The following is a 26,688-nucleotide window of genomic DNA, read 5'->3' on the forward strand; positions in this document are numbered from 1 at the left end:
CATTACCCATAAGAATAGGTCTTAGAAATCTCCAACCATTTACACCAAACTCAAACCCATTTTTGGGTATACGTCACACCAAAAAGTAGTTTTAATATTAAGCGTTTACACCAAATTCAAAATTTACACCATTTTTGAGTTTTTTGTCTATAAAAAATTTGCAGTAACACTATATTTGGCGTTGTTTCACAAAACACACCAAAAATGAGTTTGAGTTTAGTGTATAGTTGGAGAAGATTTCTATACCAAAACTCATTTTTAGAGTATGATTGGAGATGGTCTTAAGCCCCCCATTTCACATTCACATAGCTTTAAAAATGGCTTTTGAATTGCTACCCTCACACTAAAAAATCCTGCATTTATGTACAATTTCTTTAAAGGGCTTGACATTCTTCTGCTACATGTTTAAATCAGGGGCTTCAAGCCTTCAATGGTGAATGTGTATAAATATCACCCAAGAATCCTAAACCACAAACCTAATTATTAAAGTCGTGAGATAACCACGAAAAATGAAAAATAAGACAAAAATCATGGAAAATGTGAATGATCAGTTATTAGAAAGCTCTGACTCCGACGACCTGTTCTTCAATGCAGCAATTTCCTGATCTTGCTCTCTCTTTAGATGGCTCTGTGCAGTTGAATTCACAATCTTTACAAAAAAGTTCATTAGCATGATCCACACCACAGTGTTCCAAATGGATGTCAGCGAGAAATCCCATTTCGCCGCCTGATTGAAACAAATGTTAGCAGGCAGAGAGAAGAACACAGCGAATCTATTAACATGCGACAAGAGAAAAAGAGAGAGAGGTGCAAATACCTTGACACTAGTGGGAGGCTCAGGTTTTGTGGACAAGTACTTGTTTTTCACAGAATGGAGATTGGCGATAAGCTTAGGCATAACGGAACTGGAACCGGGTAGTTTGCTAGACAGCCAAAGCAGTTCATTTTCCATCCAATGAAGCAGTTGGTTGTTGCATACGGATATGATGAACACTGTCTGCATTCATATCGGTAAGTAAAGAATGTCAATTTTCAGAGGGAAAAACCGACATTGTGCCCATGTTGTTTATTTGTCAGAGGGGAGACAGAAAATAGGTATCTGCTACGCACCTGAATGTGAGTCTTGATAATTGCTTTGCCTATCGCCGTTGCCAAGAAAAATTCCCAGAAAGGAATTCCGAACTGTCCACACATTATTCCTGCAAGATCAAATAAAGGATTCGGTACCTACAAAATATTCCCATAGAACTTAAGTCACACTTGCAGTCGTACAAAAATGAACATCAATGGAATAAGGAGTTAAAGCAGGTAAGCAGCTAACCGAAGCAAGAATGAGGATTGTGAAGAAGTTCAGATATTGAGCATGCGACAGGAACCAACGTTTTATTTGATTCAGACGAGTTGATAAGAACCCCTTATCTTCTGCCGAGGAAGCATCTAATTCTTCCATGGCATCTACTGTGTCACCGGACAAGCGAGCTACACAAATAACGCATACAAGGTTAAACTGAATCAACAACTTTCCAGAATTACAAAAGCTATTTATCATCGTAAATGAGCTCCGTGTAGTATAATTATATTAAGTTTGACAGGGAAGTTGGAATCCGAAGGCTAAGTTGGCAAACAAAAGCAGTTTGAATCAGATGAAGATACAAAAACATCTAGCCAACGTTCTACCTGCCCTTGAAATGAAGTAGGGAGGAAGTTCACCAAGTGCAGTGCCGAGCCCCCATAGAATGGCCTCCAACTGGACCTGGGGCAATATCCTACTGAGTGGGATACGTACACTGTCTGATGGCGGATACAACGGGGGCCCAAAGTCGGCACATTTCTTCCCAAGCCACGAAGGGCCTTTTTTTAATTGTATTGTATCATATGTAGCACTTTTGATGTCCACTCGGCCACATTTTATTGCTTTTATAGTGAAGAATGCAATATGAGGTCCCAGGTAGAGAACGAAAGTGTGTAATCCAGATCCTAAACAAGTAGCACAGTGAAGCAAGTTCAGAAACTAATAGATATGATCATACAAAAGATTGCTTGGAGGTAGTTGACATCAAGTGTCAATATGTACTGGAAGTTGCCTTCACGAACCACCATATTATAGTATAAATAAGTAGTTTATGTGTTGTCTTAATTAGTTTGTTAACCTCAACAACATTCTTTAACTTTGAAATCGGCACATGGACTTATCCCAAGTATATTTCCATCATTTCTACCAACAATATAAGAATAACCAAACGCGCTCTAACTTTTCAAGTCTTAGCTTACCAAGTCCAATGGATGATGCGACTCCAAGAGCCACCCACCACAGCATAAACTGCACATAACGCTGAATTTCCTTGACATGCTGCATCATAGATTACATGTAGACCTAGTTAGAGGAAAAACTCAACGTGTGTCAATCAGTAACCAGAGGCACGTTTTGGCAAGATATAAAGTGACTAGATACGAATAAGAGAGCAATAACATAACAAAAAGGATAGCCAAATATGGCATTCGGATTACCTTCCCATGAGGGCCCTCGACAGTCACGAATAGTGTGCCGATGGCAACAACGATAGCAGTCAACAGGATTAACCAACCTACATGTGATAACATATATGCCACGGATTTTCTTATATACTGCATAACAGCCAGAATAAAGAGCCTTAATGTCTTGAAGGGCTGTGAGGTCAGAGTCAAATTATCTAAATCTTGTCGGTGCTTTTCATGAAGTCCTGAAAATCAGAAATTAGCCAATTAAAGGAACATGTGATTGAAACTTGGAATGAATTGGGAAGATCTTAGTAAAGCACACTATATTCCAAAATATTGAATTATACATAATACATATCATTCCATGATAGATTTGCTGCATTGTAATAGCTATTGACATCCACGTTAGCAGTCACTTTCAGAAAAAAAAATTCCTGGTAATTTACTAACTATCCAAATGAGTGCGTAGAAAATTTCGCTTGCACGCTTGTGCAGCAGATGATTATTCTTGCTACAATCAGCGTTCAAATTCTCAATAACCTTAAATCATGGTGTGCATATACAACAACTATTCTACACCTGAAGACACGGTTAAAAAAACAAGTCATCTTTGAAGGGTTTTACTTGTGATACTAAAAGAAATGTTTCAAATTCTATTTCAAATCTGAGGGAGCCCTAACTCTCCTATCGGCCAATTTAGCATAGCCGGAGAAAAGCCAAATGCTATCCGCTTCACTTAACCATATCATATCAGAGAATATGAGCTGCATTATGAGTTCAGAAAAATTCATGAATATTAGGGAATTCATATCAATATAGCCATATTTATTTCTCCCAATGAGGGATTAGGCAAGGCAGGCACTGTGGAACGGTGAAATCATTTTTCCAGCATAGATTTATAAAAGTATTACTGCATTATGTAAACTAGTATCACTGGTTAGTCATCCACAAATTCACTAATTCTTCTGATGCGCACACTTAAAATTGCAAAAGGATGTGACTCCATTGGAACCTAGCATACAAAAATTCCAAAATGCACGGTCACGTATAAGGCCATCTAGCATCCAGTGATCCAGAATCCAGATAATGTCAAACTAAAATATTCGCAGTTCTCCAGATAACCAAATCAAGAGAAAATGCTCCAATCAAAAGCTCACTTCCCATGTCAGAGTGCTTGTGATGATTATTATTAGGATCATAAGTGAAAATATCATTATCATTTTCTTCCGATTACAATCCATATGAATCAACCAAAAGATTTGACGCACCAATAGACCTAGATGAATAACATTCTGAAATAACTTGCAACATATTGCACCAATTAAACTGCAGCTGATATAATATCATGTAGCATCAATGCAAATACAATGTGATGAATTCCAAGTCCCTAAACAAAGTAATCAGTAATCTCAATAAGCATTCACATATATTCACAAATCCAGCTCAGATTAAATAAATGGTGAAGATAAATTCAAAACATGTAGTAACAAAGTAAATTCACAAATGCAGCATAAATAACATATACATCCACAAACCTGAAATTTTACAATCATATCAACAATAAGGCGCTAAAATAAAATAAAATCTGTACATAAACAATGTAATCTCAGATTAAAATCAAGAAATCCACATCTAAAAAATAACAAAAAAAGTGCAATTCTTTATCTGTTCAACCATTCATAAAAGCACAAAATCAAAAAAATCATGAGGAAAGAATGATTTAGAAATGATCATCTCACCTGAGACCGGCATCGCTCTATCACCGGAAATACTATCGGAATTTAATATCTCGTTGGAGGCCATTTGCCTATATTCTTTCACACACCATCCGCCACAAACTCGCTCGAAATTAATTAAGCTAAATTTCGTTAATCTTGATTGCAATTTGCAAGGCAATCCAAAATCAATCAGTACAAAAATATGAAAACAAAATTAGCGGGATTTATTGATTAAGGTGGAGACATCTGGGCAATGTGTGAAGCATGAGAAACAACAATAAATACAATTATTTTATGGGTTCTTACTATTTTTAATTGATAGTACAAACAAAAACAACTCGTAATTTTCAATTTTCCACGACAAACAGTGCTTTAATTTTTTGGTGATCGATAACTCTACTTCCGTATTTTATTTTCGTGTAGTTTCAAGCTACCAGTATTACTCCCTCCGTCCCCTATTACGAGTCACACTTTGACCGGACACGGGTTTTAAGAAAGGTAAAAAAAAATTGCTTTGAAAAAATTAGTGGAATGTGGGATCTACTTACCATTTATGATAAAAATGAAGTGTGACTCTTAATTGGGGACGGACCGAAATGAAAAAATATGACTTTTAATAGGGGACGGAGGGAGTATTTTATTTTTACAAAAACTTTTCTCTTTCCAATTTTACTTATTTTATCTTTTACTTTTTCCATTCATGCTTATTCTTTAAAAAAAAATCTCTACTTAAATTTTAAACATCAATTTCTCAAATATAGTACCAAAATAAACAACTCAAGTAGCTTGGATCAGAAATTATAACAAATAAAGACTAAAATCGAGATAAACATCAAAATTAAAATAAATATTTTTTATACATAAGATTATAAATTAACATTAAAAACATTTTTTTTGGTCTAATTGGTATTGTTGGGCATGTTTCCTATTGCAGATGTTGGGTTTTTTCAATTGGATGTTGTTGAGCCATATCTAATTTGATCTATTATTGGAAGTAATTACATAATTTATACAAAATGTTTCACTTTTGTTTCATATTAGACATTAGTACAAAGAGTTTCATTCGTATTTCAATTTGATACATTTCTTTATTTTTGTTTGGATATCGTTAACTCTTTGTCTATGTAAAGTACAAAATGTGTCATATTATTTCATGTTGGTACAAAAAGTTTTATCATTGTTTCATGTTGGTATAAAATTTTGTATCATTGTTTTATGATTTGTGCATAACATAAGTAAAAGGTTAACGCTGTTTAAACACATGTGACGGAATGTTTTAAAATGAAACACAAATAAAACTTTTTGTAGTATGATATATGTAAACTTTAAACTTTTTGTATTAATATAAAACAAAGGTAAAATATTTTGTAATATTGAGTCATGTATTTACCCCTATTATGTGGTCTAAAAGATTAATTTAAGTCCAAACAAAGTTCCCAGGGATCAAAATATTACCCCTATTATGTGGTCTAAAAGATTAATTTAAGTCCAAACAAAGTTCCCAGGGATCAAAATATAACTTATTGCAAATATCATTTTATTTAACTTATTTGCATATAATTATTCGATTATAAAAATTCAGATAGTATAATACTATAAAGCTAAATATTTTTCATACGTCGTCCACTTCTATGTCTGTTGTGGTGTGGATTACCTCAATGGCCAATGCTTTATATACGTATATCAAACAAAAAGGTCTTCATTCTAACGGAGACATCATAAATGATCTTGAAGGACAATGGTATTCCTGCTATATTATGATGGTAGGCGAATTAAGCAAAGTCACGTTTATAATTATTTTCATTAATACTCCATGTAGTGGAAGTCGAAACTCGAAAGCGACACATGACACTGAAGAATTCAAATAGCGCCAATGTTGTAAATTAATTTTAACTGTTTTTATCTACTTAATCTGGGAATTCAATTATTTAAAATTTAAATCAATATAATTCATAAATCTCGATTAAAACAATTATGATTGATTTTCATGCAGAATAACACTATTTAAATTAATTCTGTACAACTTCATAAGCACAATCCCATTCAAAGTTGCTTTTCTTAATTAAGTAGATAAAAACAAATAAAATATGCAAAGTCGCGCCTACTGATTGACAAATTTCAATTATTTAGCAGACAATTGAAAATTTGACATATAACTAGTACTGGTATTTTATTTCAGTGTACACGATAATTATAATTTACAAGGAGACTTTACACTCGTATTCTAATTAGGAAATGATTGAAATCCCGAATTAGCAAAAGATGATCATTATGACAGTAATAATATAGCAATGACAACATCAATAATAGTAACCAGAACTGGAACCATCTTCAAGAATAAGAATAATGTATTTGCATATATTTTTTGGGAAATCTACCCGACTTTATTCCTCCTGCATCATGACACTACTCTTTTTGGTTTACATTGTGGCGGGGGAAACCATGTTTTTTAATCTTTGGATTGTCAATTAATTTTAATTTTAAGGAAGTAAAATACGAATAAAGTTATTTAACTTTTATTTTATATGAAAGGAGTACATTCTCTATACCATATGTGACTGTGTACTGACTCTAGTGATCAAGTCTCTACTTAATGTAGTCATGTAATATCTATACGTAGTATGTATTTATTTCACGTGTACTCCTATATAAAAAAAAATATCGAGTTAAACTAGATTTTGTACATTTAATTTTCATATCTAATATTCCTTCCGTCCTACAATAGGAGTCATATTTGGTGTGTGCAGGAGTTAAAAAAAATGTAAATAATAGTGGGTTGAAAAAGTTAGTGGAATATTAGGCTCGTTTTTTTATATTGGTTTTATAATAGAAAATGAGTGAAATGAGTTAGTGGAATGTGAGATCTACGTACCATTTATGGAAAAAAATAAAATGTGACTTTTATTATAGGACGGAAGAAGTATCATGTTCCCGGTCAACTACTTCCCCAAGACCCCAACCATGTACAATAATTTTTTTGCTTGGATATGGTTCTTTTCATGGCCTACAAGAAAAGTAAAGAACAATCTATTCTACAATTCGGCTTTGGGATATCAATATTTGCATTTGCAACATCCATATTTTTGTAAGAAATAATTTTTTATTCTTATTGCAATCCAAGGCACAAATATGAGTCACAACAAAGAAGAACACTTAGGCGATAAGGCGATGGGCCAGTATTTGATTTGCCATACATATCTATATACTATCCGTAGCATATTTCTTTTCATAGCATAACTTTATTAAAGTGATATAAAGATGGTAAATGCAATGAGTAGAACATACATGATTATACTACTCATATTTTCAAAACAATAGAGTTGAAGAAACACAACAAAATACTCCCTCCGTCCCAAGGAAGATAACCCCTTCTTTAGGCGGCACGAGATTTTATGCAATTATATTTTGTGTATTAAGAGGAGAGAGTAAAGTAAGAGAGACGAAATAAAGTAGAGATAAAGGTATTTCCATTTAAGTAATGGGTCTTTTAATTTGCACAAACCAAAAATGAAAATTGATCATCTTCAGTGGAACGGAGAGAGTATGATTCTCGATGTAAACTTGGTTCAACGTTAGAAAGATGATTTCCACTAGACTGAACAAGTTTGGTAATATGTACCGTAGAAAGGTAGAAAATGAAAGACTTCCTTGGAACCATTTTCCTGTGATGATGTTGAATGATCCAATCTATAGGAAAAATAAAAATTATTATTGTTAATTCTCTGTTCGAGCAATGATTGGCGATTCAAAAATGACAAGAATATATATAAACGTAGTAAGATGTAATCAAATGCAAACTCTATATATTGTAAGAATTTCAAACTATAATCCAGACTATTAGAAAATGTCAATAGTCAATACATGTCAACATAGTGTCAACAGTTGATCAAAATAATAGCAATAAAAAATGTCAACACAGTGTCAACGGTTGATGTTGTATTAATATTGTATTGACATTGTGTTGACATCTTAAAATTTTACACTATGATAACATTATGTTGAAACTGTGTTGAAAAGTTTGGAGTTTGTACAATATATAAAGTTTGCATTTTATCACTAATCACCCAAACTAACTATATATTAGTCGATTCATTTTGTTATAAAGTCATGGAATCTGTAAATTTAACGGTTATAGCGCTTTTAGCTCAATATATAACAATTTAGACATTAGTTTAATTAAGCACTTAAAACTAGACTAATTTCTTTTTTTTTTTCATTAGACATAACACATAAAAAACGTTTATGACCAAATAGGAGTTTTGCATATTTTTGTTGTCATTAAGAAATGACTATGACCCATCCAAACAACTCACCATAGTCCATTCTATCAAATGGAAATCATCTCACCGTATCATTTATCTCTACACAATTAAAGCACTATATTTTTACAATTGAAGATACGAGAAAGCAAAAAAAAAAAAAAGTTAAATCAATAAAGAAAAAAGAAACTTGAAGAAGAGAACAAGAACATGGCTAAAACTGATAAAAAGGAAAAGAAGAAGTAAAAAACCATATTATTATTAGTTAAACTTGAAAGCACGAGGAGAAAAGTGTGTAGAATCAAAAACCATCATATCCCAGGTGACCAATCCCCACCGGCCACTTGGTATTATTTCTCCCCAAACTGAATTTCTTTTTGCCTAGTAAGTATCATAAGTAAATACACACTCATCCAAACACACATTAAGCCCCATAATCACCTACTCAAGCAAGGTATAATTTCTAACCATTTCTAAGTAGTACTTTTACATCATCATTACCACATATATACCCCTCCAAATCCATTCAATTCCACTATTCCCCCTTTCTTTCACAGACTCATTTTTTGCAATGGTGTGTGCTTGTGATTACTCAGAGATGTGGGAGAATTTAGTGGGGTGTGTGTGTGGCAAGATTAAAGACGAGGCCAGTGTTGTTAGCATTGAGCAGCAGAAGAAGAAGATTAAAGGCATTGTCGTGCTGAAGAAGAAGAATGTGATGGATGTGACCGACATCCGCGCTTCCTTGGTGGACCGAATTCACGAGCTCATGGGCAAAGGCATTTCCCTCCAGCTTGTCAGCTCCCACTCTGCTGATCCTGGTTAGTCCTCTCGTGTTGTCCATTTCTGCAAATTAAGTGAAAATACAGAATTAATTGCAACTTTTTTTGGTTTGTTGAAGAAAATTTGCTAAAAGGGAAGGTAGGGAAAGAGGCATACTTGGAGGATTGGGTGCCGAAGCTGACTTCTCTGAATGCGGAGGATGATGCGTTGTTCGATGTGAGCTTCGATTGGGATGAATCTCTAGGCGTTCCTGGTGCTCTCATTGTGAGAAACCAACACCACAGTCAGGTATACTTCAAGACAGTGAGGTTGGAAGACGTCCATGGCCACGGTCCTCTCCATTTCCTCTGCGACTCTTGGGTTTATCCCGTGCATCGCTATGCATATGATCGTGTCTTCTTCACAAACACGGTTTGTCTCAGTTTTTCACTTTGTATTTTTGTTGGAAGCTTATAATTTATAAATATGTTGATTTTGATGTAATTAAATAGACGTACCTGCCAGCCGAGACGCCGGAGCCTCTGCTGTTTTATAGGCAGCAGGAGCTCATGAGCCTCCGAGGGACGGGTTCCGGGATGCTCAAGGAGTGGGATAGGGTCTATGATTATGCATACTATAGTGACTTGGGAATGCCTGAAAAGGGCCACCACTATGCTCGTCCGGTGCTCGGGGGGCCAGACTATCCCTACCCTCGTAGAGCGAGAACCGGGCGTAAGCCTAACAAAAAAGGTAAGCAATTAAGCATCCACATATTGATGTCAACTAACTTAACCATTCAAATATTGATAACTAGTTTCTTGATTTTGAAATGCAGATCCCAATACCGAAAGCAGGTTGTTTCTGCTGAGCTTGAACACATATGTTCCCAATGATGAGAGGTTCAACCAGATCAAATTCTCTGATTTCATAGGCTATGCTCTTAAGTCTATAGGCCAGGTTATAGTGCCGGAGGTGAAGGCTTTACTGGACAAGACTATCAATGAGTTCGACACGTTTGAAGACATTCTTCGTCTCTATGAAGGCGGAGTCAAGATGCCTGATTCCCACTCGCTCAAGAAAATCAGGCAGTGCGTTCCGTGGGAGCTGGTCCGGGAACTCATTCGTTCTGATGGGGAACGCTTTCTTAAGTTTCCCGTGCCTGATGTCATCAAAGGTAAGCCAAGCTTACTTCACTTTGTAAAGATTTTTTTTTAACACAAGTGTTTGCAGGGGACAAAACTGCATGGAGAACAGATGAAGAATTCGGAAGAGAGATGCTCGCAGGAGTGAACCCTGTTGTCATTCAACGTCTCCAGGTAATCGAAACGACTCCAACAAATCTACATGGTTAGAAACATGATTTTGCCATTCCGACATCGCAGGAGTTTCCACCAAGAAGCAAACTGGACCGGGAACAATATGGCGATCAAGATAGCAGAATCACACGAGAGCACCTCCACACGAACATGGATGGCCTCAGCGTCGATGAGGTCATATTCCTAATTCTCTTCACTTTTCCTCAATCCTGAAATTAAATTGATTATAAAACATGCCTGATCAGGCCATAGAGAAAAACAAGATGTTCATATTAGATCATCACGATGCACTGATGCCGTACCTCAGAAGGATCAACACCACTACAACAAAAACTTACGCTACCCGAACAATCCTTCTCCTCCAAGCAGATGGCACTCTGAAACCACTGGCGATTGAACTAAGCTTGCCCCATGAAAATGGAGACGCCCTCGGTGCCATCAGCCAAGTGTTCACTCCTTGTGATCACGGAGTTGGGAACGCCATCTGGCAGCTCGCGAAAGCCTATGTTGCAGTAAATGACTCAGGCTATCATCAACTCATTAGCCACTGGTATGTATACATTGCATACAACACAACTTTTGATGCAACGATGATGAATGTGTTCATATCTGTGTGCAGGCTGAACACTCACGCGGTGATTGAGCCATTTGTGATTGCAACCAACAGACAGCTGAGCACGCTCCACCCTATACACAAGCTTCTGAAGCCTCATTTCCGCGACACAATCCACATAAACGCCTTGGCTAGGCAGATCCTCATCAACGCAGGTGGAGTGCTTGAGATAACCGTCTTCCCAGCAAGATACGCCATGGAAATGTCATCTTTCGTCTACAGAAACTGGAACTTCACCGAGCAAGCACTCCCCGTAGACCTCATCAAAAGGTTGGTCATAACTCATAACCAATTATTTGAAACCTGCACTTGCTATTTAACATGTCATCTCTTTCTAACTACTGCAGAGGAGTGGCTGTTCCCGACCAAAGCCATCCCTACGGCCTCAAACTCCTTATCGAAGACTACCCTTTCGCTGTTGATGGCTTGGAAGTCTGGTACGCAATTGAAACTTGGGTGACTGAGTACTGTTCCATCTACTACCCTGCTACAGACGATGAGGTCCGAGGAGACACAGAGCTTCAATCATGGTGGAAGGAGCTTCGTGAAGTGGGACATGGAGACTTAAAGGACAAGCCGTGGTGGCCTAAGATGGAGACAAGAGCTGAGCTCATCCAATCATGCACAATCGTGATATGGGTGGCATCGGCCCTCCATGCTGCTGTCAACTTCGGGCAATATCCTTACGCGGGATACCTCCCAAACCGCCCCACAGTGAGCCGTAGATTCATGCCTAAACCAGATACTGATGAGTTTGCTGAGCTGGAGTCTAATCCAGACTTGGCATACCTGAAAACTATAACAGCTCAGCTGCAAACTCTGCTGGGGGTTTCTTTGATTGAAATATTGTCTAGGCATTCGAGAGATGAGATATATCTGGGACAGAGAGATAACCCCGAGTGGACTAGCGATGAGCGAGCCCTGGAAGCATTCGACAGATTCAGGACAGCGTTGGTTGAGATTGAGAAGAGAATAAGGGAGAGGAACGAGGATAAGACGTTGAAGAACCGTTATGGGCCTGTGGAGGTCCCCTATATGCTGTTATACCCCAACACCTCTGATTACACTAGAGAGGGAGGCCTTACTGGAAAGGGTATTCCCAACAGTGTCTCTATCTGAACTTGGTCATTTTCTGCATCCCTTATGTCTTAACACTAAAGAAGTAGGTATTCTTTTACATCTCAACTAGTTATTGTTTGTGATTACATGTGTTCTTGCTTTGTTCCACCACATTATAAATTACTACTACTATTCTTTTTGTGATTATTATATATGGTTTCTGTCAATGTCATGCTCTTTTCCTATACTCATCAAACTACTAGTATTTGATGGAACAACAAAAAAATGTAGAAAAGGGTAAGCCTAGTTATATAATTGGCTAATCCATATCACCTTATCCACCCTATCCAACCATTCAGTCATGAGTCATCAAATATTATTCCAAACTCCTCCTTCCATTTCCCACCACCCAACCAATTCATGGCCATGGCAACCCAAGCCTCCCTCTTCTCCGCTACTGCGGTCACCCCCAAATCTGCCAACCCCCATCCCACAAGCCAACTAAAACCCAAACCCAACGCCCCATCCGCGCCATGGCCGATGAGGCCCCCGCCAAGAAGGCTGAAGCTCTTGCGGGATTCACACCACCCCATCGCCGATATTCGGAGGCAGCACGGGAGGGCTGCTCCGGAAGGCGCAGGTGGAGGAGTTCTACGTGATCACATGGGAGTCCCCGAAGGAGCAGGTGTTCGAGATGCCATCATGAGGCAGGGGCCGAACCTGCTGAAGCTGGCGAGGAAGGAGCAGTGCCTGGCACTGGGCACACGGCTCCGGTCCAAGTACAAGATAAACTACCAATTCTACCGGGTGTGCAGTATCTGCACCCCCGGAGAAGGTCAACGCCGGCCGGACCGGAGTTGGCGGAACTTCAGGTCCATTGGGAAGAATGTGAGTCCCATTGAGGTCAAGTTCAGCGGCAAGCAAGTCTATGATTTGTGATCATTTCATCACATTAATTACTCACGTCTATTTCTATCTAATCTTAAACGTGATCAGGGATTCATCTCTTTCTTCGCATTCTAATACTTCATTACAACTCTGCAATCATAATTCACTGAGTCGGCTGAACTCTCCACAATTTAAACTAAAACTAATGCTATACTACACAATTAATGTTACATCTATACTAAAATCTTTTGCCGTAAAAATTTGCACTGCAGATAGTGCCGTTATGCACACAATAACAAATCAAAGGCTTCAGCCTATTGGATTCAAAGTTTGATTTAAGATTATCAATTTTGTTCTTAGAGGAAAATTACATTCAAAATTGTTTGGGATGAAAATGAAATCAAAATAAATCGAAAACATAAAAGAGGAGTCGATGCAAACGGTGGAAACAATGCGGCAGGAGACGGCCGCGTGATTGCGAGAATCAGAACTAATCCTCAGATTTTTGTATAGAGATTTTTAAAAATGTTGATTCAAGTGTAATTTGATTTTTATAAGGTTTTTTTAAATGTTAGGTTTAATTTCGGGAAGGCATTAAAGTAGGGTGCTACCTCTATATTTGAAAAATAAAATCTCTTGTAACAATGTGAATCGATAAAGTTACAGAAATATAAAATAAAACATAATTAAATTATTATCAGGGAGATTGGATCTCACTCATTAGAGTGAGTAAGAATTCTAATTTGCTGTTTTAGTTTGTCTCTAATTAGAAGTTGTGGTTCAGTTTTACTTAAGCAACGTGGAACGAATAGAGTATATATATATATAAATTAAAGTTATACTCCATTAAATAATAGCACATAGTATTTGGTAACTCCACTGTCTTTTTTCATCTACGTTTCTTTGTAATTTTTAAATCTCGTATCAAGCACAATCGGAACTTTTAATCGTGAACTGAACGGAGTATTATCAGCAATAGCACATATTTGGTAAATAAACTTAAATGAGAGAAGTTGTGTGGTATTTTTGTTGTCATTGATAGAAAATTAGTATTAAAGTAAATTAAAATCTTAAAAGATGCAGAATATAAGTGTAGTCTTAATTTAAAACATACTACTAAACAATTTAATACTACAAAATACAATAGTGGTTTATAATTTTAGTAGTCTAAAATAACATAAATTGGTATACAGGTCATAAATTGAAGAGGTCCAATATTGATTGATATTAATTGATGGGCTTAACCCAAATTGATTGATATTAATTGATGGGCTTAACCCAACCACCTAGAACAGGTTCAACCCCTCCTTATTTGTTTTAGTGAAGCTTAGCTTAGATAAATGTAATTTCATTCTCTAGAACGCTGTCCTAGAAATCCATAAATATGCTCAATTGTCTTGTTTTAATATGCTCAATTATTTGAATTTAACTACTCGAAGCTTCTTTGCTCGATTATAAAATACGACTCAATGTTTTTGAAAATATTCTTTTTGTTATAAAAGGTAGTATCAGTAAAGTTTATCTGTTTAATTACACTTCCGAAGATACCTTCGTGTGCTAGTATGATTAATAATTATATCCATCACATGTGCATAACTTTTTTGGTCGATTCGAGAAATAATATCTATTGCTGTATATATATGTGACTATGATTGTAATAGAAAGAAGAGTGACTACACATCTCACTATATCTAAGTAAGATTCTAAGAAATTTAGCTAGTTATCAAATTACACATATTCGACAGATTTTTACTACCTAGCAAATCTACATAATTTTAGACATTATTGAGCCTCGTGATTGTGCTACACTTTGCAATGGCCCTACTGTAAAGTATCAAATTGATTCAATACAACGCAATGTGGTTGTTTATGAATTATGCATAACCATTTAAATGAATTGATGCTACAATGATTAATAATAAAAACAATTAAGTAAATTAATAATTGATTCTAGATCGTTCGTTTATCATTTTTAGTGTTAGTAATAAAGAAAGTAATTAATGTTATTCACGCCAATCCAAAATAAAGTTTTCTATATTATAATAAATTCACAATGAAACCAAGTACTCCCATAAATTATTTAAAGAAATTATTGTTAAGATTATAAGTATAAAAGTCGCCCATAAAACTGTAGTTAATAATACCTGATATAGAGCGAACTAAAAGTCAAGACATTTTTTGATAATCTATATAAAATATCTTCAATTATTTGTGACCACGACTTATAACGACAGCAAATATAAATATAATGTGTATAGAATCGAATATATATATTTGTAATATTAGGAGTATATTACATGGGAGAAATCGAGATGATATGATCAATGAGACAACCAATGACCCACGCACAAAGGTTTAATTAAACCAATCTGATGATGATAGTACTCCAATTCCCAGCAAAGATAATAACACCAATAAGTTTCGTCTAACACATACTATAATAATTTATATTTTTGTATTGATGTGACAATCATTAATATATTACTATAACCTAAGCTTGCTTTCACATCATGATGCCAAATTGTTGTGCCTATCTTTATCAGGTCCCGTTCCAACGGCAAAAGAAATTTTTAGTTGATTAAAGATAATTATGTTTCTAAATATGTAACCCATGCTAAAAATGATGTCTCAATTAAAATAGAGTGATTTAAATGGAAACATCATAAAAAGCAAAAATTTAAGATGTACTTCAGTGGATAAATGATTCAAGGATAGTATTTGCGACCTAAAATTTTCACTTTTCAAAAGTTTATAATGCAATTAATTTCGTCTCAAATTTTGTCTCCTTAATTACAAGATGAGTTTATCGTAATGTTCGGAGAACATACTCCACAACAACATATCCGAAACTAAGAATCACTTAATATTTTGTTGAATTAACAAAAAATGAGATAATATGTAGTATGCTAATTAATATCATTATAGATAATAAACATTCGAATAACAATATGTGAGACTTCATGTTTACTAACAACGAAAAAGAAGTCATGACACTGTGAATTTAAATTTCAATGCAATAATTTTACAAAGATTACTTGTTAGCTAAGATATGTATAATAAAAGACTGATACTGCAATCGAATGTTACATTACAGAACCAAAAGAAGAGGAAAGTTTGGTAGTAACAAAAGCATTTTATTTACTTCCATAAAGATTACAATTGAGACATAATTTACATGCATATACAGATTGTACATAGCAATTAGCGGTGGGACCGGAACCATATAAAATAGGATGTACAAGTCCATCAAGCGGCAACGGTAGTGGCTGCATAGACGGAATCCATATCATTTAGAGAGTGACTAATCCTCTTATTATCATCACCACTTCCCTCTCCTTCACCCACCCATATTTCTGGGATCCCTTTCACCATCTCTCTCACCGTTTCTATCGCATAATCTGCTTCTTGGCTCTTTGTTGCTCTTCCAACCTTTTTTCACAAAATAAATTCACTATTATTTAACCATTTTTTCACACAATTAACCACGCAATATAATCACAACTTTTAGTTATTTTGGACTTTTCGAAGATTCCGCTTAAATTAATATCCCTAGTTGCTCCTATACTTTTTCTGAAATAATTTCAATACTTTTGTCTATATTTATTTGTGGTACCAGAAATTAGGTTTGGAGAATGGTAATGACACGTATTATCACGTGTCATTCGTGCTAAAATTAATCGAGGGTGACATAAAATAATGCGGTGACAGTCGTGTCGTTTTGTCAATTTAATCACACGTGGCATGACATAAACCAGAAGCGTCACAAAACAACTGTGGAAAAACTCCCTAAACTTACCAAAACCGTTCGGAGCCCAATAGCCTTCCCGGCGGCAGTATTCTTCACATTGTCGTCAAAAAAAAGCTGCAGCGAAGAAACAAAATCAAACCTCCAAAAATCAAGAGAAAATAAAAAAATCAATCGCACAGTACCGTGCGGCGGGGATCGACGTCCGCGGCGTCGACGCCGATCCTCATCGCTTCCATCGACGGCTTCAACACCACGGGATGTTCCATCGACGCTGGTCCCCACAGAGCAGGGTTCATCGTCTCGAAGCATATGATTTTCTCGAAGCAATCGCTGATTCCGAGCCGATCCAGCGCTTTCATCGCGTGAATTCTATCCGAATTCGTGAAAATCTGCGATACGCTTTCGCCTCAGTAAAAAAAATACTATTTCAATTTTAAAATTATTTAAAGATTTAATCTTACGATTTTGCGCTGTTTGATCGATTGCAGAATGCTACGCAACTTAGCGTCCGGTTTGATCAAATCGTAGGGCAATCTTCCGTGCACGAAACTGTCATGACATGATTAAATAAAGTTATAATTAGAAAAATTGAAAAAAATTCAATCAAATTTTAATCAAGATGAAACAGTTGGTTTCTGTTACCTGTGATAATCGTCTGGGTGAATGTCATACCCTAAATCCTGCCAAATGAAACACAAATTTTATGAAAATTGAAGATAATTCGAAAAAATTAGGCAAAATAATTAATAAAATAATTACCCGAAGGCCAGCTAAGGAGCTTCCGTAAGTTCGGAAGAGCTCTCTGTTCATATCCTGAGCTTCTGATTCAGAAATTCCGAATTTCTCGGCAAGAAAATCTGCAATAAAATCATCAAAATTCATTTTGTGTAAATTATGCCTTAATTATCGAGATGGATTGCATTTGTGTAAAAGAAATGGGGTTTGTAATCAACCTTCAACGTTTCGTTTAAGAGCTTTGCCAATTCCAGTCTTGGAAGAATACAGGGTGTCATCCAAATCTGTTCATAAAAAATTAAAATTAAAATTAAACTAAGAATCTGATCAACCTCATCATTTTTCATAAATTGATAGATAATTTATGATTTATGAATTATCAATGGCCATTAATCAAAATTGGAGGGAGAGAATGTACCAAAAATGAGAGTCTGAAAAGGGGAAGAAATGGCGCAAGAATCCATATCGAATCAAGGTTTAGGAGAAGGGATTTCGATGTGGATTTTGTGGAGGAATGAGGCAGAGGACTCTGAGAAATGAAGGGAAGAAGCGTATATATAGGGACAGGGAGAGGATGGATGAAGGATTTAAAAAGATGAAATGCGAGTTTGAATTGACATCTGAGTCAGCAGGGGCCCACACGTCGATCATCATCCAATAATATTCAGATATTCGTTGATAACATTGGATTGTGACGCGTTTGTCAATAAAATTAAGTCGCACCGACCCTTCTCCATTTCTTATATACTGTGAGTCTCATGCAGTAAATATTGCTCCCTTAGTTTACGATTAAGTGTATTAAATTTTTTTTATTTTATTATTTTTATAATATATTTTACATTTCATTATATTATTCTATTCATATTTTATTTTAATAATAATATCTCCTCCGTCCCAAGAGAGTATGCACTTTCGGCTTGACACATAATCTAATGTAAATTTAGTAAATTTATAGTGTTAAAGACCTTATCATATGTCACAAATCACAAGTCGTCTTAATGTAGAAATAGATTTATCTATGTTAATCATAAATATTAAACGCTCTCCACCTAACATTTCCAAGCTTATAGTCATTTTATATGATTTATAATTGCTCAATATTCTTTCGGAGTAATTGACAATTTGACACACTTATATATATCTCTCTATCCAGACGTTAGTTAATTAATAGTAGTACTATTACATAAAATAATTTTTGTTCCATTTTCAATTTGATTTGTTTTCACAGGATTCCCTTTTAAAAATAAAAACTTATATTTATTACTCCATTATTATCTGATATTTTATTCACTTTCAGCTTAATATATAAAATAAGTACCACATAAAATCTTGTACTTTTATGAAAAAATAATTTACTTTAAGACAAAGAAAGTCTAGTATGTTAATATTTGTATTTATGTGTTGCAATTCCTGAGAATTAAATTACACGATGTTGAAGCTTAACATAATAACTAGCCGATATATGTCATCTGTCACACATAACTCAAATTAAGATTAAAATTAGTAAAGAAAGCGATTTGGATTAGTTAATCATAACCAATTAATCAATTGAAGATGGGGTGTTCTGTAAGGGATGGCGACTAATAAATATTAAAACGTGTATAACAAAGTTCCTTTCACTATTAAATTTAAAAGGTTTGTTCACACCCCCAAAAATAACAAAATAAAAAGAGAATCAAATGACGAAATTCTTTCGGCTCATAAACTAAAGAATTCCATACCAATTTTTATGAGTTTTAGTTCGTAATTATCTTAGAATTGTGTCAAAAATAGGTATACACAAAAAACGAAATATTGATAAATGAAATAATCATATGAAAACAAAAGGAATTAAGACATACAGAATATAGTTTGGAGTCTTGAATGGTTGCCCAGATTTAATCTGTTTGGATAAATGGTGTGAAAAATGTGTGATAAAGACATCAACTGAACGTATTAATGATTCTGCTTTACTCTTGTGCACTTGTTTAATTCTTATATCAAAACTAGAAATTATGCATTTTTTTTTTCATGTTTATATTTGTTTATATTTAATCCAATTTTGGTAGCATATTGACCCTGGACACTTTCATTCTTTATCAACCTTCAATAATTGTATATTTATTAATAATATTGATGTTGTGCATCATACCTTAAAACGCATTAAGGTTATTAAGTTTGAAGATCCAAAGCCATTGAATTGCAAAGTATCATCAACTCACTTTTCACCTCTTCTTTTAGTTTGAATTCATCCTAACATTGAAGATTTAAATTGAAAAGGTTTCATGATGTAATAGTACTAGTACTTATTTTGAAGTTATTTACAAATTGCTACCACCATTAAAAAAAATACAGGGATTTGATGTGTGCAATTAGTAAAATAAGAGAGAACTAGTGTCATTGGATTGTTAGGTCCATATTATTAATAGGGCGTGTGATCAAATACTAACTAGGTTACAGTAATAATTAATAACTAATATCAATTTTGTATGTTAAAAATATCAACACAAAGACATAAATTTATCAATCTTCTTGTGTTGATAAAATTATATCTTTGTGTTGATATTTAAAATTTACATGTTATATTGATATAATTATGTCTTTGTGTTGATAATTTTAATACACTGAATTGAAAGTTATTAATTATTATTGTAAATTAGTTAGCACACTAATGCAATCCATATTTAAATATTTAAAACTTTTCTTAGTTAGAAATTGGACTAATTTTGGTGGACGGCCTAAAATTGTAAAATTGATTTAATTTTTTTGGACAGAGGTAGATGTCGAATCTTCTGTTGTAACATTCTGCAACAATGTGTTATTGTGAAATTTCAGTCATAAAAATTAATGTTTGTAATATGGGAATAACTATATACTTACTTTGGTGATTACTTAAGTGACATGTACTACATCTTATTGGATTGTCCTGTTATATAGTATATGGCCTAATCCTAAAATAATATTTTTACATACAAAAATTTATTCAACTTATTTATATTTTACACACACACAACTTTGTTGTTCTACATGCCAGTTCAATAGGTAACTAATAATGGAATATATGAACTATATATAAAGCATCCAACCTTGAAATCCTTATAATTTATGGAAAATCTGAATATATGAGTGGCATCCAACTTTACATATGAACCAAACAATGCATGAATTAGGTAGCTTCTGACAGATATTATTTAGGATATCATTTTTATTTCAATAACGTGAAGAGCGTGTAATAAAATTTATTAAGCTTTCAATAGTTTAAGGAAGTTAGAGATGAAGAGTCATAGTTTTGTTGGGATATCAATAATTTTGGAACGTTAATTCAAAATCATGAGTCAATTGTCTTGTCACGCTGAATGTTAACGAAGAAAGCAAATAAACGATATGGATATTTTTAGTGGCCACACGGCCCACTGACTTAGATCAATTTAACATAAAAAAATTATCACCATTTTCATTTCATCAATATACAAAACTAAAATTCGATGTTGAGTAAAATCCTGTGTTTAAAAATAAAATACTCCTATTATACTAGTAGCAAAGTCGAGGACAAGGATGGTGATGACAATATCTCAAAACCAAAAGCTTAGGGTAAAAAAGAAGATGAGATAAATTAAGGTTGCAACAATGGATTAGTTTCGAAAAAATTGGCAGGTCTGAGCTCAAAAGAATCATAGAGAGTAGGCATAACCGGAAAATCCTCTTGATTTGGGGTGTGATGAAATCCAAGTGTATACCACACCACCAAGTCTGTGTTCACAATTCCCAAATTCCTACAACAACAACAACATGTTAGTAACTATGTCCTATAATCAATGTAGCTACAAATTTGAATTTAGTAAACTGACCTACGGCTCCAAACAGCCAAGCCATCATCCCCACGGCTCCTATCGGCATAGAACCCTCCGGCCCATCTCTCCGACCTGTTGTACCGAGTCACCCACACTTGATACTTTGTGTAAGCAGCCCTTCTCTGCGGGTAGTCGTCATCAGCCAACAATGACACAGCCGCTTTCCCACTAATTAGCCTGTAGCTCACCTCGTTCCCGATCTCCGTCTTCTTGTTGGGATTCGTGATGTAAATGTCCACCGCCTTCGATCCTACTTCAAACCTGCCCTTGCCTTCTCTTTTCACAGTTTCCTTAACTGCTGTCCAGTAACTCTTCCTAGGCGATCTCTCGCCTGCCTTTGTCCGTTTTCTTCGTAGCTCGGACTTAACTAGTGAGTTAGCTTCACCATCAATGTCTAGGTCTAGATAATAGGTTATGAAGTGATCATGGTTGTTTCCCACCAAGTTTTCTGCTACCAAGTTGCCATACATATCTCTACTTATTTCCTCACTATTTATGTATCTTGTAGCCTTCATTTCTAATACACCTGTTAAGCTTACCTGTCATGAGATGAGACAAATGTATTCAAAATAGATCTTATAAATAGAATCAAGAGTAGTATAGTAATACTTACTCCTACTTTGATTGATCCACTTTTCTTGAACTCCCAATCAAGAATGTAGTCATAGTTTCCAACTGTTGCCACCATTCTAACAACCAGATTCACCTCAGCCTCTCCACTTGTGATCTACAATCATAACCAACTCAATTTTAAAAAATTAAAACTGTTCAAAAAACACTATCAATAATAAAAAAAGTTTCACATGTATACCACTTTTCCAGGCACACCAACTTCTGTGTGCCTCCAAGCCACATTCCCAGTGTAGAACTCGAAAATGCAGATGGCACGCGGCACCATCTGCGCGCTCCCATCTGCGCCTGCCATATGTCCATCCAGATACACAGCCCCGCCTGGGCAATCCATGCCCGGGACAAGGCTACTAGCCGACCTACCAAACCCGAACTCACCCACATCCATGAAGGTCCTGTCATACCATTCTTGGGTTGGATCCATATACGGGACAAACGTCTCCGACACGTGGCCTCTGTACAGAACGCGCCTGCCAAACACACTAGCCGCTGATATGATGGGGCCCGCCCGTGCATTAAACGCCACGTGAAACTCCCAATTAGCCCACTTCACACTATTCCCTGTGATGGTTATCTTGTTGCTGTTCCCACTGCAAGAAACAGGGCTAAGCCTCTGCCTTTGGAAATCAGTGCCTTCAGCTTTAGGCAATGGTTCTCTTGGTCTATCTGAATAGCTCAAAACTCTGTTTTCCTCAACATCTACTAGAAGACTTATTCCTTGAATTGGCCTAGCCCAAATATTTGATGTCCCATTTCTGTAAAAGCATGTGACCTTAACAACTCTTCTTTTTGCAGCCTCTCCAAACCAGCCTACTGTAAGGGGCAGGCATGTCACCTCGGATAAGTCAAGCCCTCGTCTCAAGATCGAATTTTGAAACGAGGGATGCTTCAAAGACAGCCTGATAGCCTTGAAAAACTCATCAAATGTGAATGGAGGGTAGCCATATCCTTTGTAGACTTGGTCGGAGACAATTGAGCCCGTGATCAAGTCTACGATAAGCTCACGTGTTTCACCACCAACACGAACCACTGCCTTAGCTCTACGAGGGAGGAATGGTGTGCGGTGCCTGTTTGAAGACAACCATTTTATGACATGATGCTTTTCTGGCTCATCCACATCAACATAGTGGAAGGTTATGTTAGGAGATGAGGCAGAATGGGATTTTTGGATGCTGAGTTTAACCGTGTGGATTTCTTGAGGAGTGAGAGGGTCTAAAGGGTGGCATAGAGATGGAGATATGAAGAGAAAGAATGCAGAAACAAGTGAGAGTGGGAGTATCATGGCATCAAGAATTGGATGTGAATTTGTTTGGTTCAAGATTCAACCACTGTTAACATTTATGGTTTTCAAGAATAGGAATATTCTGTTTATAACTTCAGTGATTGATCCGAGATTTTAGTCTTGGTATCCCATGTTACTAGATGTCACCTTTTCTTTGCTCCAAAGCAAAACATATCTGTAAAAATTAATGAGGATTATGTAGCAAAGTTTTTGACTTGCTTTGAGGGCTAAGTTTACTTGATTTTCTGCTTTTCATTTTTGAAAATTGAGAACTACTTATTCATTACGTTTCATCTCTGGCTGCTGTAAACTTTTGATAATAGTAGCAGCCACCAGCCCCTTTTGATATAAGTAAACAATCAACTTTTAAATATGAAAAGTAGCTACATATTAAAAGCAAGAATTTGGAATCTTATTTGATCCATCTCAAAAGTAGAGGCAAATTTGGACAGAGACACTACTGAACTGAGAAGTTTGAGCCAGCATGAATTTTCATTCCCATCTCTTGCTTCGCGTAGAGCGTAGGATTGTGCTCGAAAAAGTTGGATGGCCGGAGCTCAAACGACTCAGTCAGCGTTGGCATGATCGGAAAATCTTCCTGGCATGGCACGTGGTGGAAACCTAAAGTGTACCACAACACAATGTCCTTGTTCTCAATTTCCCTATCTCTGCATTATATTATATGGCCAAATAAAAAGAGATACAATTATTAGAAGTCCTAAACAATATCATTGCAATTGATATTATATAGTATGGTAGCATATAATATATGTACCTTTTGGTCCAAGTAGCCAAACTGTCATCTCCATGGCTTCGATCAGTGCACAAACCTCCAGCCCATTTCTCAGTCTTGTTGTAAGGTGTAACCCACACATTATACTTACTGAACGCTCCTCGGATTTGAGCATAGTCGTCGTCTGATAAAAGGGTGCCGGTTACTGATCCTGGCACCAGCTTGTAGCCCACATTGTTGCCTATCTTAGTCTTTTTGTTTGGGTTCACCACAGACACCATTGTTGCTCCTGAACCAAGCCTGATTCTTGCATCAGATTCCGTTTTGGCTGCTTCGCTCTCGGCCCTCCAGTAGCTCCTCCTAAGAGATATGTCTCTGCTCACACGAGACGTCTCGAGGCTAGTCTTGATCAAGGAGTTTTCTTCACCATCAACGTCGAGATCAAGATTGAAGATCAAGAAATGGTCATGGTTCACCCCTATTGTGTTCTCTGCTAATATTGTGCCATACACTTCCTCATTTATCTGATCCTTGTGTGTGTAAACTGATCCCTTCACTTCAAGTAGGCCAGTCATCCCAACCTAGTCACTCAAACAAATGCAAAAGCAAATTCAATAAAATCATCAATCTTGGATACTCTTTAATCAAAGAGGCAAGAATGTGAAGACTAACTACTCACAGTGACTCTAATGATACCAGTTTGCTTGAACTCCCAATCCACAATGTAGTCATAGTTCCCGACAGCCGACACCATTCTAACAACGAGGCTGGACTCGGGCCTGACCTCCGTTATCTGCAAGCATGAAAGTCAATTTAAAAGGCCTAATAATGAAGAGTGAGACGAAAAATGACTTGCCGTTTTGCCAATTATTCCAAGCTCGGTGTGGCGCCACATGACGTCTCCTGCATGTTTCTCGAAAATGCAAAAGGCGTTAGGGATTCGCGCAGGCGTCCCGTCCCCTGAGGTGAAGTAGGCATCCACGAACACCGCATTTTTGGGGCAGTCTTTCAAAGGCACAAGCGGCACTGCAGCGACACCGAATCCAAGTTCACCCGAATCAAAGAAAGTTCGATAATACCACTCCTCAGTTAAGTCCATGTATGGTATGAACACCTCAGACACAAATCCCCTGTACATCACTCTGCGCTGCTCATCCTTCTCACTATCGTAAATCGACGCCATTGATATCACCAAACCGGCTCTCATGTCGAACGAAACATGCATCTCCCAACCTCCCCACCTACACCATTTCAACAAACAACAATAATTCAAGATTGAGGCATCCTGAAACACAAAAAAGAAAAATTACCTCAAAACATGTCCATCGAAAGTGAAATGGCAAAGTGGTGCATCCTCATCTTCATGATCAGCATCCGATGGAGTGGAGCTTGTGTAGTCCGTTCCTTGAGCTTTAGGGACGGGAACCACAACGCGGTCGCGGAAGCCAATGATCTCCATCCGATCAAGATCAACTGCAACCGTGATGCCCTCAATAGGCCTCATGTACATATTAACCGTCCCATCCAAATAGTAACACATAACTCTCACCATTCTCCTACTCTTCTCCTCCCCAAACCAGCCCACACTAAAGCTCATGCACACCAATTCCTCCATCATCAGCCCTCTCTTCTCAATCGAAGCGACAAAGGGCGGATACGACACCGCGAGGTTGCTCGCAGCCACTTGCTCCTCTATGTTCAAGAGAGGGTAGCCGTTGCCTTGGTAGAGCCGGTCAGAAACCACCGAGCTTCGAGAAAGGTCAACGATGATTTCATGGGTGGCGCCGTCGATACGAGCAAGGACCAATGCTCGGCGGGGTGGGGCGGAACGGAGGTTGGAATGCCAGAGTTGGATGTGAGACTTGTTCGGCTCATCAAGGCCAACGTAGTGGAAGCTCACGTTGCCGTTGCAATGGCTCTTGACGATGGATCCGACTTCACTCAGCTCCGACGGAGTTAGGGAGTTCAAAGGGTGATGGCTATCTTGGATTGAAAATGAAATGCTGACTAAGATCACGAAGAAGAAGATAACATGTTTCAGTGATGGAGCCATTTTTTTGGCTCTGTTTCAGGGTATGGAGGTGATGATTTTCAACTTTCAAGTGGACAATTTTATATTGTTGGAAAGTTGCAAATAGCGATGCCTAATTGGAAATATAGTACTCTATAGTTGGTGAAAAGAAAACGACCTTATTATTATTTTTATTATATTTTGGGAAACATGTGATGCGCCTGGTAAGGGAATATGTTGTACTCTATATTTATCATTATCATTCTTGCTGCAATTATCATTCTTTCATATTTTATCATATGGGTTACATGATAAAACAAACTAATAAAGTGGTACGATAAGATTTCCATATTTTCATCTCTTTTTTAAATAAATTTATCATAAAAGAGAATGAACTAACCAATTGTAAATTGTAAACATACTTTAGATATCCAATCGATTTTGTTCAAAAAAATATACGGTTAATTGTCGTAAAAATTTTAGTGGAGTAAAATTTGGTTGAATTCTAGTCTGTCTTGCAATTTTGAAAAAAATTATGAAATTTGAATTTTTCTTAATTATCTCATGGTAGTATAATATTGTTCATAATTTTCAAATAAAATGTCATTTCTTATAAATAAATAATA

At 36.3% G+C, this 26,688-nt stretch overlaps 5 protein-coding genes and 1 pseudogene across 7 annotated transcripts; 2 read left to right on the forward strand and 4 right to left on the reverse strand.

Moving 5' to 3' along the window:
* Positions 1 to 338: 338 nt before the first annotated feature.
* Positions 339 to 4,477, reverse strand: LOC125196668 (vacuole membrane protein KMS1-like). The gene is made up of 8 exons (XM_048095275.2): positions 4,218 to 4,477; positions 2,509 to 2,720; positions 2,272 to 2,350; positions 1,678 to 1,977; positions 1,322 to 1,479; positions 1,111 to 1,227; positions 818 to 997; positions 339 to 727 (listed from the first exon to the last, which is right to left on the reverse strand). The coding sequence occupies exons 1-8, from the start codon at positions 4,279 to 4,281 to the stop codon at positions 548 to 550; spliced, it is 1,290 nt and encodes a 429-aa protein (XP_047951232.1). The 5' UTR covers positions 4,282 to 4,477; the 3' UTR covers positions 339 to 547.
* A 4,549-nt stretch (positions 4,478 to 9,026) lies between these two features.
* LOC125196667 (putative linoleate 9S-lipoxygenase 5) lies at positions 9,027 to 13,222 on the forward strand. Of its 2 annotated transcripts, XM_048095273.2 has the most exons (9): positions 9,027 to 9,276; positions 9,357 to 9,649; positions 9,730 to 9,967; positions 10,053 to 10,391; positions 10,448 to 10,533; positions 10,600 to 10,707; positions 10,779 to 11,083; positions 11,153 to 11,416; positions 11,494 to 13,222. In XM_048095273.2, exons 1-9 carry the CDS (start codon positions 9,027 to 9,029, stop codon positions 12,263 to 12,265), a joined length of 2,655 nt encoding a protein of 884 aa, XP_047951230.2. In that variant the 3' UTR covers positions 12,266 to 13,222. The 2 variants fall into 2 exon arrangements, with proteins under 2 accessions (XP_047951230.2, XP_088926108.1); XM_089069982.1 differs by having other exon boundaries at positions 10,779 to 11,416.
* On the forward strand, positions 12,626 to 13,222 carry LOC125196788 (photosystem I reaction center subunit II, chloroplastic-like; annotated as a pseudogene).
* A 2,984-nt stretch (positions 13,223 to 16,206) lies between these two features.
* LOC125192976 (Haloacid dehalogenase-like hydrolase (HAD) superfamily protein) lies at positions 16,207 to 18,138 on the reverse strand. The gene is made up of 8 exons (XM_048090663.2): positions 17,995 to 18,138; positions 17,795 to 17,860; positions 17,601 to 17,698; positions 17,484 to 17,521; positions 17,303 to 17,390; positions 17,024 to 17,230; positions 16,890 to 16,955; positions 16,207 to 16,522 (listed from the first exon to the last, which is right to left on the reverse strand). The coding sequence occupies exons 1-8, from the start codon at positions 18,038 to 18,040 to the stop codon at positions 16,340 to 16,342; spliced, it is 792 nt and encodes a 263-aa protein (XP_047946620.1). The 5' UTR covers positions 18,041 to 18,138; the 3' UTR covers positions 16,207 to 16,339.
* Positions 18,139 to 20,946: 2,808 nt separating this feature from the next.
* On the reverse strand, positions 20,947 to 23,503 carry LOC125192234 (primary amine oxidase 1-like). Of its 2 annotated transcripts, none has more exons than XM_089057786.1 (4): positions 22,218 to 23,503; positions 22,026 to 22,133; positions 21,404 to 21,945; positions 20,947 to 21,328 (listed from the first exon to the last, which is right to left on the reverse strand). In XM_089057786.1, exons 1-4 carry the CDS (start codon positions 23,316 to 23,318, stop codon positions 21,169 to 21,171), a joined length of 1,911 nt encoding a protein of 636 aa, XP_088913912.1. In that variant the 5' UTR covers positions 23,319 to 23,503; the 3' UTR covers positions 20,947 to 21,168. The 2 variants fall into 2 exon arrangements, with proteins under 2 accessions (XP_088913912.1, XP_047945703.1); XM_048089746.2 differs by having other exon boundaries at positions 22,020 to 22,133; positions 22,218 to 23,500.
* Positions 23,504 to 23,579: 76 nt separating this feature from the next.
* Positions 23,580 to 26,134, reverse strand: LOC125192233 (homospermidine oxidase-like). The gene is made up of 5 exons (XM_048089745.2): positions 25,362 to 26,134; positions 24,908 to 25,292; positions 24,731 to 24,844; positions 24,094 to 24,632; positions 23,580 to 23,986 (listed from the first exon to the last, which is right to left on the reverse strand). The coding sequence occupies exons 1-5, from the start codon at positions 26,102 to 26,104 to the stop codon at positions 23,776 to 23,778; spliced, it is 1,992 nt and encodes a 663-aa protein (XP_047945702.1). The 5' UTR covers positions 26,105 to 26,134; the 3' UTR covers positions 23,580 to 23,775.
* Positions 26,135 to 26,688: the final 554 nt, after the last annotated feature.

The sequence above is a fragment of the Salvia hispanica genome, chromosome 4 (genome assembly GCF_029641045.1).
Source record: "Salvia hispanica isolate PSC_SH4W2 chromosome 4, Shi_PSC_v1, whole genome shotgun sequence".
Classification (NCBI taxonomy): domain Eukaryota; kingdom Viridiplantae; phylum Streptophyta; class Magnoliopsida; order Lamiales; family Lamiaceae; genus Salvia; species Salvia hispanica.

Bases quoted from the DNA above. Each gene is read 5' to 3' on its own strand.
- LOC125196668 (XM_048095275.2), bottom strand. From the start codon at position 4,281: ATGGCCTCCAACGAGATATTAAATTCCGATAGTATTTCCGGTGATAGA. The intron at 2,721-4,217 runs GTGAGATGATCA...TCTGATTTTCAG, and splicing joins TAGAGCGATGCCGGTCTCAG to GACTTCATGAAAAGCACCGA. The intron at 1,480-1,677 runs GTAGAACGTTGG...TTATTTGTGTAG, and splicing joins CTACTTCATTTCAAGGGCAG to CTCGCTTGTCCGGTGACACA.
- LOC125196667 (XM_089069982.1), top strand. From the start codon at position 9,027: ATGGTGTGTGCTTGTGATTACTCAGAGATGTGGGAGAATTTAGTGGGG. The intron at 9,650-9,729 runs GTTTGTCTCAGT...GTAATTAAATAG, and splicing joins GTGTCTTCTTCACAAACACG to ACGTACCTGCCAGCCGAGAC. The intron at 10,708-10,778 runs GTCATATTCCTA...ATGCCTGATCAG, and splicing joins ATGGCCTCAGCGTCGATGAG to GCCATAGAGAAAAACAAGAT.
- LOC125192976 (XM_048090663.2), bottom strand. From the start codon at position 18,040: ATGGATTCTTGCGCCATTTCTTCCCCTTTTCAGACTCTCATTTTTG. The intron at 17,522-17,600 runs GTAATTATTTTA...TTCATTTGGCAG, and splicing joins GCTCCTTAGCTGGCCTTCGG to GATTTAGGGTATGACATTCA. The intron at 16,523-16,889 runs GTAAGTTTAGGG...TTGTGAAAAAAG, and splicing joins TTGGGCTCCGAACGGTTTTG to GTTGGAAGAGCAACAAAGAG.
- LOC125192234 (XM_048089746.2), bottom strand. From the start codon at position 23,318: ATGATACTCCCACTCTCACTTGTTTCTGCATTCTTTCTCTTCATATCT. The intron at 21,946-22,019 runs GTAAGTATTACT...ATCTCATGACAG, and splicing joins GTGGATCAATCAAAGTAGGA to GTAAGCTTAACAGGTGTATT. The intron at 21,329-21,403 runs GTCAGTTTACTA...TTGTTGTTGTAG, and splicing joins TTGGCTGTTTGGAGCCGTAG to GAATTTGGGAATTGTGAACA.
- LOC125192233 (XM_048089745.2), bottom strand. From the start codon at position 26,104: ATGGCTCCATCACTGAAACATGTTATCTTCTTCTTCGTGATCTTAGTC. The intron at 24,845-24,907 runs GCAAGTCATTTT...TCATGCTTGCAG, and splicing joins TTGGAATAATTGGCAAAACG to ATAACGGAGGTCAGGCCCGA. The intron at 24,633-24,730 runs GTGAGTAGTTAG...TTGAGTGACTAG, and splicing joins CTGGTATCATTAGAGTCACT to GTTGGGATGACTGGCCTACT.